This window comes from Ceratotherium simum, chromosome 2 (genome assembly GCF_057802395.1).
Source record: "Ceratotherium simum simum isolate JZ-2026a chromosome 2, ASM5780239v1, whole genome shotgun sequence".
In the NCBI taxonomy this organism is placed as follows: Eukaryota; Metazoa; Chordata; class Mammalia; order Perissodactyla; family Rhinocerotidae; genus Ceratotherium; species Ceratotherium simum.
Window position 1 is genome coordinate 44,334,567 of NC_141901.1, and position 12,509 is coordinate 44,347,075.

Genomic DNA, 12,509 nt, shown 5'->3' on the forward strand with positions numbered 1-12,509 from the left:
AGGTTGCACACAAGAATTACCCTGCACTGTGGAAGTCCTCACATTTATTTCCTGAATGGCCCTTTTACTCATCTGTACCTCACTTTACTCTCTTGGCATCAATTTACCAGCCCTCCCTCGACCTCAGCTCCTTGCCTGCTTTAGCCCTTCAGTTTGAAGCATTGTTTACCTACTTGGCCAAATCTGCCTTTGCCTGCTATTCTTCCTGAACGCTCCCTCCTTTGACTGAAAACCTGGTAATGAACCCCTGTCAGCATGACCCTGGGGAGTTGCCACCACAGGCAGCCCTAACTTGAAAGGGCTGAGCCCCAAACCTGGTTAATAACAATTCATACTTATTTGGTTAGCTGTTTTCTTTGGTTTCACTCAAGCTACTTCACGGGGCAGAGGAGTTATTGAAGGCATAAATGTCTTACAGGAAATCAGGAAAACTAAACAACCAGGTTCAGGAAGAGCAAGAACACTCGTAAAGTTGGACCGCAGGCTCTTCACTCTCGGTGCTGCACCATTTATACAACTCAACTAATACCCGAGCAGCTACTTCTTCTATTTCCAGTTAATAGTTGGTTTATTTTTCCCCTCTATTCTATGCATTCTTTCCAAACTTCATAGCTTCTACCTATTCCTGGTGTCTACTTCTTTGTAATTTTGATTTGTCATGACCCCATGATTCTCTCCATGCAAATGCTTCAGCTTTCCTAAATGCATAGTTCTCCATGTGTTTCTAATTTCAGTTTCCCAAGAACAAGAAGCTGAATGGCCCTGGCTCATCTTCCCATGTCATGTCATGAAACATCCACTATTGTCCATTCTACGAATTGATAGTCCTTGAGTCCAGAGCTAATCTCAATCCAATCAGTTGTGACAGTGGGCACAGGGTCAAATCATGCACAACTTCAACTGGACTGGCCCGTAAGCAGAGGCTATAAGTGAGGTATTTTCCCTTAAAGAGAATTATGGTGTAGGAGATCCCATGCTTCAGGTATGAAATAATTTAGACTAACGATTCTTTAATATTTTTTGATCACAGATTTTTCTGAGAATCAGGCGAAAGCTATGGATCCTTCCCCAGAAAAAATTTCTCTTATGCAGAAAATTTCACATGTAACTTTAGGGTTTTCACAAAACTTTAGGGTTTTCCCCAGCAGCCATCCATAGAATACCACCCCCCCAAACCACCATAGGTCTAAAGTCTATCCACAGACCACCTCAAAGGCAGGCACTATATTACATTCATGTTTGTATCTCTTGTGTCTAGCACTGGGCTTGGCATATAGTAGGTTTTCAAAAATATCTCTTGAATGAATAAATTGAAGAAGTCATTCGTTAATTAAAGTTAAAGAGGTCTTTCAAAACCAGATAGAGGCTAAGAAGTTTGGATTTGATAGAAAAGGCATTGGGGAGCCATTTTGTTTGGTTCTTTTGTTTTGTTATGTTTTTAAGTAGGCAACGGATCAGAACTGTACATTAGAAAAATGTGTTTTTACAAGTCAATAGAACAGACTGGCAGGCAAGAGACCAGTTAGGAAACTGGAGGCAACAGGGAATGAAAACCTAAACCAGAACACTGGAAGTGGGAATAGAAAACATGATCCAAGAGAGAGCTTGAAAATAAAACTGACAGCGCTTGGCACTTGCTAAGATTTGGGGGTAAGAAAGGGACTTCGAGTCAAAACCTGGCTCCAATGTTCTCAGGTGGGGAGAATGGAAGAATGGCAGTACCGTTAGCATGAGATAGGTAGCTAGCTAGACATGAGTGGGGGATCATAGCTGGAAACCTCGCTGCATCAATCAAGCATCTTATTGGCATCCAAACATGAGTGGAGAAATCACAGCTGGAGACCTTGCTACATCAAAGAAGCGTCTTGTTGGCATCCCACAAGATACAGATAAAGGGGAACCAAGACCCACCTGGCGCCACCACCAGAGTCTGAGACCTTCAACCACGAAGATAAACATAACAAGTGCACAAACAACACATACAAAGCCTTCTGCTATACATCTCTAGAGAACATCGACTTTTCTTTAATTTACATACGAATTCCATATGCATTAGCCCCCCTTCCATGGGTGATGACTGCCATGACAGTTCTGGAGATTCCCCTAGAATGTCAAGAACTCCCCCTGCCAACATGTAGGTTGAGGAAAGACCATTATTGGCGATTAACCAGATAATGCTAATTCCCTTCTAAACAGCCTAAATAAAAATGAAACTAACCCAGGACACAGGGCAGCTGTGTTCTCTGGCACTGCCCGCTCCTCACTTGGAGTGTATCTGACCTGTCCTCTAATAAATCTTTTCTTGCTTGCTGTTGCCGTTATGCCGGTGTCACACTGACCAAGACCGTGGGCGATGAGACTCTATAGTCCAGCTACAAGCAGAGACAGGGAAGACAGGAGAGAAATGGGTTTAGGGGAAATAAGTTATTTCTTGAATTACTGAGTCTGACTTTCAAGTGGATTCTGAAAATGTGAGTCTGGAGTAGCTGAGTAGAGATGAAGATCTGCTCAGAAGTGACCCGCTGAGGCTGCAAGAGCAGAGCTGGAGCCAGGAAGCAATTTACACAATGCCCCCCAGCCCGCTGTCTTTCATTCACATCCACTCACTCCACAGTTTTTGAAGCCCTCTCAAAGCCATCATTTTATTCGACAGTCATAACAATCTTATGAAGTAGGAAAGGCGACGTCACCTACTTTTACAGATAAGGAAATGGAGGCTCTGAGGAGTGAGGGGTTTTGCCAAAAGGATTGCAATGAAGTAACAGATCCAGGACTAGAACCCAGAGCTTCTGCTTCTTAACACAACTCCCAATTCGGTTGCCGACTGCACAGAGATAAATGCTCTACTCGCACGAGTCAATTTTTAATCGCATCAGTTTGGGGTTTGGGGTTTTGGTTTTTTCCCTTCAACTGTTATCGTCTGAGAGAGAAGTTTGACATCACGGTTCTCCGCTCGGGGCAAATCATCACTGTTTATTAACTGTCTTCCGCGGGAAGGACCAGATATCCCTGGCTTGTAGGGAACTTCTACTCCGACATTATGGCCCACAGTCCACGTTGCACGTTTTAAAAGGGATCTTTCTGCCCGTCTAACCTGAATGAGCTCGTACATGGAACAGACCCACGGACATGGAGAGACAGAGTTCTCGAAGACCGCTTGCAAAACTTTTAATTCCAAAAAGTCAAAAATCTTCAAGGTTCACAGGACAAGGAGAGACTGTTTAAGGCCCAGAGAGAGCAATGGGTTTTGTGTGAGTTTTAAGGTGCAGCTGTGTGTTTGACAAAGGCGGACGGCTGACGAGTCCGGATCTGCGCGGCGGGGCGGGGGCGGGGCCGGGGCCGGGGCCGCGTGAGTCAGGGGGGGCCCCGCGGGGCGGGGCGGGGCCGGGCCGGGCCGGGGCCGCGTGAGTCAGGGCCCGCGGGCGGGCGGGGCGGCGGGGCGGGGCCGCGTGAGTCAGGGGCCCCGCGGGCGGGGGGCGGGCGGGGCCGGGGCCGCGTGAGTCAGGGGGGGCCCCGCGGGGCGGGGGCGGGGCGGGGCCGGGGCCGCGTGAGTCAGGGGGGGCCCCGCGGGGCGGGGCGGGGCCGGGCGGGGCCGGGAAAGAGCCGGGCCGCCCGCTCAGAGTTCGCCGCGCCGCTCCTCGCTCACAGCCTGCGCGCCTCGCTCCGCTCCGACGTGGTAAGCCCGACTTTTTATTTGTCTGTCTTTTAAATGGAAAGAGAAAAAGCAACGGCACACTTTCCTCCAGGCTTGGTCTTTGATTTATATGCGGACGTGGCAGGAAACAGCAGGAAAAATAAATCTGTGGGAGGGCATTCGGGAAGAGGATGAAGGAAGGAGCCCTAAAATTATACCTGTAGTAACAGCCTGGGGGTGGCCACGGGAGGTTCTTGTGTTTTCCCGGCAAAGGTAAGGTCTAGGGCTGGGGCAGAGGAAATGCCCGGCGGGCCCCGCCTGCCCCGCAGCGCCCCGCACCGGAGCCCGCGGGGTGGAGGCCGCTCCCGCTCCCTCGCTCCGGGAAGGCAGCGGTGGGTTCCTGCTCCCTCGTGCTGGAAGCCCCTCGCCACTGGTGTCCCGGAAGCCTGGAGACACGGGAAAGACGGCGGGGGTAGGGGGTGGGATTCTGTGAGGCGGCACTGGCTACTTCTATAGACCAGAAAGGGCACATTTCAGAACTTAGTCGTCAGGGCCCTAGGGAAAATCAAAGTTTCAGTAAGTTACCGGCAGACGGCCAAGACACAGAGACTGAAACTCAAGCCCGCCCCAGCCAGCGGAACCACAGCCAAGAATGTGGGAGGAGCCCGCTTCCAGCTAAGCCCCCTCTTTTCCTTTGCCTTTTCTCCACCATCTTTTTAGGCACTCACTGCATCACCTGTTTCTCTCCTCTCAGCTCATGCCATTCCCACTTTGAATTATCTCTTTCCCATTAAGCCACCTCCAAAGTCTGTCTCCTCCTTGGCCTCTCGAGTGAAGGGAGTCAGCAAACTTCCGCCCGTGGGCCAAGTGGGGTTTCTGTTCCGCCCACAAACTACCAATGGATTTTACACTTTTAAATGGTTGAAAGAAAATCAAAGGAAGAATAATACGTTGTGGGACGTGAAAATTATATGAAAATCAAACTTCAGCGTCCATAAATAAAATTTTATTAGCAAACGGCCACGCCCATTCATTTATGAGTTGTCTGTGTGGTTGCTGTCCTACAAAAACAGAGTGATAGAGACCATATGGACCACATTGGCCTAAAATATTTGCCATCTGGCCTTTTACAAAACGTGTTTCCAACCCCTGCTCTAATAGGTCCATCTGTATCCCCAACTACTCTTTCCTTCTTCTCCTTTCCAAGCAAAAAGGGAGAATGGCTGTCACAGGGAAACTTGAAAGGCAGACCCAGCACTAACAGGTGCTGAAGACCTGGAATGATTGCCCTGGAGGAAGGTGGATGCCTCCATGCATCCTTGGGAGGAAATGCGGGGGAGTTGGGGGTCGGGTTCACATTCTTTTTTTTTTTTTTCTTGCTTTCCTGAAATGTTTGTTTAGCATGCATTTTTAAAATTCTCTTACAGTATTCGTTTATCATACCCTTTCCTCCTTCCTCTCATGGTTCCCACCAAATACAGCTCGGTGGATGCAGTGAGGTGTGGGGAGCACTGGCCTCCAGGCAGGAGATGTGGTTCTTCTCTCCTTCAGCCATTGCTCCACCTCAGGCAAACCTTTCCCATCTCTGGGCCTCCCTCCTTGGGAACCATCTCGAGTCCCCTCCAGCTCTACAAATTTTACAATTCCATTTAAGTAATTTGATAATGGTGTTTCTTTCTCTTGCTCTGGAAAATTACTTCTGGGGAGAAATGCAGGGGTTTTAATTTTCTCCATGTGGCTGCTAGCGACAGTTTTCAAGAGAAAAAAATACTCTAAATTACAGTCAAGACTGATGTTAAAGAAAAGAAAAAGTAAAGCAGAAAGCCACTTTGAAACTGGAAAGCAATCTGAATTCCACAAGGAAAAGGGGCAGAGGAAACTTCTGTAGGTCTAGAAAAAAGTCACAAAGCCCTCACTCTTTAGTCTGAAACCTTCTACCCTATCTGGTGTGCCCTCCCAGCCAACCTTCTGTCTTCTGACTCATTAGCAATACAGTGAGATTTTAGTCCTGATAAGAAAAGCTGTTGTGCAACCACATCTGTTTCTAGGCTATGGTACTTTTTTTTTTTTTTTTTTGTGAGAAAGATTAGCCCTGAGTAACATCCACTGCCAATCCTCTTTTTGCTGAGGAAGATTGGGGTAACATCTGTGCCCATCCTCCTCTACTTTATATGGGATGCCGCCACAGCACGGCTTGATAAGCCGTATGGTGCCTTGGTCAGCCCCCGGGATCTGAACCTGCGAACTGTGGGCCACCAAAGCAGAGCGCGCGAACTTAACCACTATGCCACTGGGTCGGCCCCCAGGCCGTGGTATTTTGTTTCTTCTCCAAACCCTGAACCTACTAACACTTTCCTTTCCTTAAGAAAAAGTTCTCTTTGAGAAAAAAAGAAAAAAAAAAACATTCCAACAATGTTACTGTTGAGAGAGAATCCACCTCCGAAGAGTTCTTTAGAACCCACCTCTGGAAGAGGCTTTATAGATGCTCCAACATACAATGGGCAGCAGGCACCTCAGCTAGGCTGGTAAAGCACCTGGAGAGACTGAAGTGAAAAGGCTACAGGAAGGAGACGGACAGCTTTGCGACTAAGTGTTCCGGTCAATCCTTAGTACATTAATTATGGGGCCTGAAAGCCTTTAGCTCTGGGCTCCAGGAAGTTCTTCCCAAGAACAATGAAAGCTAAAGGCTAAACTGCAATGTCATTATCCAAACATAGATCGTTGTTAATGCCCGGAGATAAAGCCTCAGAGGAAGGGTGTGGCCTGGTAAGTTTTCCAGCAAGTCTGCAGTTGCTGCTCTTATCCACCAGGGGGAGTCCACCGCTTCACTTCTGGGGCCCCAGGTGCCTGCTGGAATGACCGGCAGACTCTTCAGGACACCATTTTCTTCAAGAATTCTGTTGCAAGGAAAGCAGAGCCCAGCACAGGATCTGAATCTCCTGCTCCTCCTGGTGCAACCACAGCTGCGGTTCTGCTCTGTAGATGCCATGGGAGCTGTGTGAGCGGCAATCTTAAAACCCCCACATCAACCTTTCTGGTTTAAAGTGACCAGAAAAATTTCACCAACCATTCCTGTGGGAATTAGTGGCATCTGGAAGTAGAAGGAGCAAAGGCCAAGGACTGCAGAAAGGGAGCTGGACTGAGATTCTGGGGGTGGCTCTGCCTGTCAGTGCCCTTCTCATGCCTCAGTTTGCTCACATGTAAAATTAATGGTTCCTAACTTTTAAATATGAAGGCTGCTTTTGAATATCCAAAAAATTCTCAGGTCTCCCACCCCATACACAATAATAACTATGCTTTTAGTTTTCTTCTAGAAAATGCATGAGTCCCAGGAATTCAGTATTGCTTTAAAAAGAACTGCCATTTCATTCATCACAGTAGCCTCTATACTCTTAGAAAATAGGAAATGTTTTAATCTATAGACAAGGCTTGGTGTGCACATGGATTTGTGGATGTATAGTTATACCTATATTTACCCCCCCCCCCCGTTCTAAAAACATCAGTAGACCCTGTCACCCCCCACTCATCAAGGCAGTCTACTGCTTTCAGATGTGCCCACATGCTCCATATTTACCCTCACTGTATTTTGCCTGGAATAAACATGTGAGGAGATATGGGAAGGAAGCTCACAGAATGTGATTTTTTGTGGTTGTCTTGGGCCCCTTAGCCCTCTAAAAAATGACTCAGTCTTTTAGGAAACTGCTTTGACACAAAAGAAGACACAGGATTCTCTGGAGTGTTCTCTAGCATCCAGCCCTTGAGATCTTGCCCTTGTCTGAACCCTGAATTTTTTTTTTCCAAAGGCAAAAATGTCCAGCCCTACAGAGACTGAGCGGTGCATCGAGTCTCTGATTGCTGTTTTCCAGAGATACGCTGGAAAGGATGGGAACAGCAGCAAACTCAACAAGGCCGAGTTCCTAACCTTCATGAATAGAGAACTGGCTGCCTTCACAAAGGTACTGGTCCCAGCCCCCACCCCCAAACTACCCATGGCATGAAACAAGACCCTGGCAGATGGCTACGAATGAAGGACCAGCAGCTGATCCCCTACACTCCTGCCTCCTTTTCATTCACTCCAAGACAGTGGTCCACATAACCTAGGCTGAGCCCCTGGGCCTCAGGGTAAGCTCTGAATCATTAATAAAAGAACTTTTCTTTGAATAAGGTGTGTTTTAAAGATCAAAGCTATCAAACTACATGTCATAGGGAACAATGATTTGGTTTTTTCCATTTAGGAAGGGGGCATATGAAATGGTAAATGGCGTAATAGAAGAATTTTCAAATTTTATTCCTCCACCCCAAAGTATCTGCACTATCCGATATGATAGCCACTAGCCACATGTGCATCTAAGGGACTGACTTTCCAAATTAATTAAACAGCCATGTGTAACCAGTGGCTGTAAGTGTGTGTTGGGGGCTGGGATGAGGGGAGGATGAGGCTGATTAGACAGGGCCTACATCCCTTTTCCACCTCAAATCACTCCACGTTTATATAGTTTGTATATTGGAGTTGCATGTAACACTTGAAAAAAGTGTTCTGCTGTTTCTGTGAAATTGTATAACCCCTGATTGTTACAGAAAGAACCCTGACTAGGAGCCAGAAAACCTGGGTTCAAGTCCCAGGTCTTCCCCTTAGGCAAGTCACGTCACCTCTTTGAGTCCGTTTTTATGTCTGGAAACCGGGAATATTACTAACCTTTACCCTGAACCTCATACTCTTGTAAGAATAAAATGTGGCAACATATTTGAAAGCATCCTAGAAAGTGCAATATAAGGGTACTATTATCATTATCATTGTTGTTATTATCTTTGCAGAACCAGAAGGACCCCGGTGTCCTTGACCGCATGATGAAGAAACTGGACATCAACTCTGATGGGCAGCTGGATTTCCAAGAATTTCTTAATCTTATTGGGGGCCTGGCCATAGCTTGCCATGAATCATTTCTCAAGTCTGCTCACTTGCAGAAGTAAATGTAAGGAGCCCTTGGGCCTGGCCTCCAGACCCACTCCCTTTCCTTCTAGCCTCCCGACCATCATCTATTCCTCACAGCCCACACGTACCCTGAGCCCAGCACACCTACCACCCCACGCCGGCCACTCCTGCTGTTATTAATAAAACAATATCGTTTTTTAAAACACATACTGGAGAGTCAGTAAATCTGTGCAAAGGAGAGAGAAGAGTGGGAGGAATATAAATTAGATTGATGGAAGCAGTTACCAGAAACTGCAGCGTAAATACTAAAAATACATCTTGGGTGTATACACAGTGATGACTAATGATACCAACAGAATCATCTCTAAATTACTCAGACTGATGGAGAGATGTCACTTGTCATTACTCGTTTGTTAAATATCTATTCACCTCTGCTACAGGCAGTGTCATAGACTCTGAGAACAGCAAGACAAGAGGTCCCACCTTCACTGAGCTTTCTACTAAGGGGCGGGGGGGACGACAAGGAATGAATAAACGAACAAAGGACTATGAGAGTGTGATAAATCCTATGAAGGAAAGATTACAAGTTGGTATGTTACAGGTTAATGGGGACTGGGGGAGGTCACTTCTGAAAAGACGTGTGCTGAGATCTGAAAGATAAGGAGCAAACATTTGGAAAGATAGAGGAGGGCATTTCAGGAGAAACCAGCAGGGGCAAAGGTCCTGAGGTGAGTGGAAAGTTGGAGGAATAGAAAGGAGGCTAGTGTTGTCAAGGTCTTTACGTTTGGCTGTGGGCTAGTATCAACATGAGTTTTAATTTTCTAAGCTCTCTGATAAAGCAGCAGGGAAAGAGCCTAGAAAGAAGGATTTGAAGGCTGACCCAGGGTTAAAGACCACAGATTAGAGAAAAGCATGTTTTAGCAGTGGGCACTCATTCCTAAGCAGCGCAGGGAAAAAGTGATTGTTTCCAGAGCACCTCTGATTCCTGGATCACAGTTTCTTCCTTCATAAATTTATAGAATGAATCAAACCATTTCTGAAGCCGTTTTTTGTTTTTGGCTCTAACATTCTAGAATCAAGGCCAGTGCCTCAGGCTAACAAATCCCCAGATTTTTCAAGTAGAATTATAGCTACCTCTTGGATGAGTTTCTTAATTCATTAGCAACATGGGGTGGGGAGGGTAGAAGCTGTAGTCAGTGAAAGTATCCATATTATTCTGTTGGCATGTGCACCCTATATAAAAATTAAAAATAATTAATGACTGTTATTACCCGAAGAACACTGAGCCACAGAAGAGATGGAAGAACATCAGGCACCATAAGGTTACTGGCCCATTTGCTATTCTACCAAGAAGTCACTGGCCCTGGCTTTAAGACACCAGGCTCAGGGAACGAACCGGGAAATCTTTACTTGTTTGGCGCCCTCAAGTTTTGATCAGAAGTAAGATCCAATCAGTACCAAGCCTCTAATTCAAGATTCAAATCAACTCTATGGAGTGCCTCCTATATGCAAGGTGAGCGATAGAGAGAGGAGACATCAGGAGGAGGCGCTGGTTTGGGGAGGAGGTGATGAGCTCAGTGAGGGTGTATTGTATTTAGGTGCCATTAGGAGGTCCACTTGGCACTGCCCAATGGGCATCTGCAATTCAAGTCTGGAGAGAAGACCTAGCTTGAGAAGCAGAGAGAGAGGAGGGCCTGGGGGTATGCCCTCAGTTGGGGAGAGGGGTCAGCAAGAGGAAGAGGACTCAGCAAAGGAGAAGGAAGAAGAGCCTAAAGAGGTAGGGGAAAAGGCAGCAGAGCTGACAGAGGGACAGAAAAGCATGGTTAAGAAGGCAGGGCTGGGGCCAGCCCCGTGGCTTAGCCTACTGGCAGCCCCGGTTCAGATCCCGGGCGCACACCGATGCACCGCTTGTCCTGCCATGCTGAAGCAGCGTCCCACGTACAGCAGCTAGAAGGATGTGCAACTATGACATGCAACTATCTACTGGGGCTTTGGGGGAAAGAAAAAGGAGGAGGATTGGCAATAGATGTTAGCTCAGAGCCGGTCTTCCTCAGCAAAAAGAGGAGGACTGCCATGGATGTTAGCTCAGGGCTGATCTTCCTCACAAAAAAAAAAAAAAAAGGCAGGGCTGAGGAACTACATCAAACAATTAGTATACTGCAAAGCTGATGCTCTTCTGGTCCGCAAGTTCTCATTTCTCATACTCTCCCGGTAGATCTCATCCACTCCCGTGTCTTCATTTACTACTAGAGGCCAGTGACCACTCACATCTATCTCCTCAACCCAGTTCTAGCTCCTGAGCTTCAAAGCCGCCTCCTAAACTTCTCCACATAAAATAATACAGGTATCTTTCATGTATTCATATATAGAACAAATATTTACTTACAATGTATAAGACACTGTTCTGTGTATCAGACATAGGTGAATGAATAAGGCAGAGAAGATTCTGGTCCTCAAGAAGCTTGCATTCTCAGGCTCTTCATATCCCTAACTGGCCTTAGCATCCTTCCAACCCCCTAGCCTGTTCCTCCTCCACTGTTCCCCATCTCAGGAAATGGCACCTCCGTCCATCTAGTTGCCCTGCCCAGAAACATGGAAGTCAGCTTTGACTCCTTTTCCCTCACTCCTCACATCCAATCAAATCTCCAAGTTCATCTGATTCTCCACCCAAATATCCCTTGAATCCATCCCCAGCCTTCCCCGGACCCAGGCCACCACCACCTCTCATCTGGATACTTCAGCAGCCTCCTAACTGGCCCCACTCCTCTGGCTTTGCCCCTCTCTAGTCCTTTCTCCTTCCTGAAGCCTCCAGTCTGGTTGCTTTCCAGCTCAAAGCCCTTCAGTGGGCTCCCCAATGCTCTTGGGCATGTAAGGCCAGGCACAACGCACCCCTACTTTGTTCACTGCCTCATCTGACCTCCCCCTCTGTCCCTCCCTGCCCTCACACACGCACCCTGAATTCCAGCCATACTGAGCTTGTTTAGTTCCCTTAGCACACTGGGCTTCTCTTACCTCCCGGCCTGAGCTCCCTGCCTGGAGCACTCTCCCACCCCCGCCACCAATTCACATGTGCACTTACCCTTCCCATATCGGCCTAGATGGTTTTTCCTCCAGGAAACCTTGCTAAACCCCTTAGTGGGGATGAGGCGTCCTTCCCATGTACTATCATAACCTGTATCTCCCCCTTCACAGCATTTACACTAATTGGGTGTCTGTACACCATGCATTTTCCCTGGGTAACCCTCTCCAAACTCATGGCTTTGATCTGTATGCTAATCACTTACATTTCTGCATCCCCAGCCCAAATCTCTCTCTAGAATTCTCAACTCATCTATTTAACCTAACATCTCTACCCAGCTGCCGCACAGCAAGGATTCTTCTTGTTGCAGGTGATAGAAAATTCCACTTAAATTGTTTTAAGCAAGGCAGGAATTTATTGACTCACATAACCGAACAGTCAAGGGACAGCGTTAGCTTTAGCACAGCTCCAGGAGCTGGTGTCTTTCTCTAAATTCCTTGGCTCTGGGGCCGGCCCCGTGGTATAGCGGCTAAGTGTGCACGCTCCACTGCTGGCAGCCTGGGGTCAGACCCCGGGCGCCCACTGATGCACCGCTTGTCAGGCCATGCTGTGGTGGTGTCCCATATAAAGTAGAGGGAGATGGGCACAGATGTTAGCCCAGGACCTCAGCAAAAAGAGGAGGATTGGCATGGATGTTAGCTCAGGGCTGATCTTCCTCACAAAAAAAATTTTAAAAATAAAAAATAAATTCCTTGGCTCTGCTTCTTCAATGTTGGCTCCATTCTCAGGTCCCTTCCCTGTGGTCTGGAGATGGTTATCAGCATTTCTAGGGCTACAATCTCTCATATGAGAATCCACCGAGAAGGGGAAAAACAATTGCCTTTATCCCAGAATTCTCAACAAAAGTACTGAGGTTCCCTCTG

At 47.3% G+C, this 12,509-nt stretch overlaps 1 protein-coding gene across 1 annotated transcript; it reads left to right on the forward strand.

Annotated features, from left to right (window-relative positions):
- The first annotated feature begins 3,592 nt into the window (after positions 1-3,592).
- Positions 3,593-8,774, forward strand: S100A11 (S100 calcium binding protein A11). The gene is made up of 3 exons (XM_004436036.3): positions 3,593-3,676; positions 7,438-7,590; positions 8,450-8,774. Exons 2-3 carry the CDS (start codon positions 7,444-7,446, stop codon positions 8,603-8,605), a joined length of 303 nt encoding a protein of 100 aa, XP_004436093.1. The 5' UTR covers positions 3,593-3,676; positions 7,438-7,443; the 3' UTR covers positions 8,606-8,774.
- Positions 8,775-12,509: the final 3,735 nt, after the last annotated feature.

Excerpts from the sequence above, each read along its gene's own strand:
- S100A11 (XM_004436036.3), top strand. The coding sequence starts at position 7,444 with ATGTCCAGCCCTACAGAGACTGAGCGGTGCATCGAGTCTCTGATTGCT. Across the intron at positions 7,591-8,449 it reads AACTGGCTGCCTTCACAAAG|AACCAGAAGGACCCCGGTGT; the intron begins GTACTGGTCCCA and ends TTATCTTTGCAG.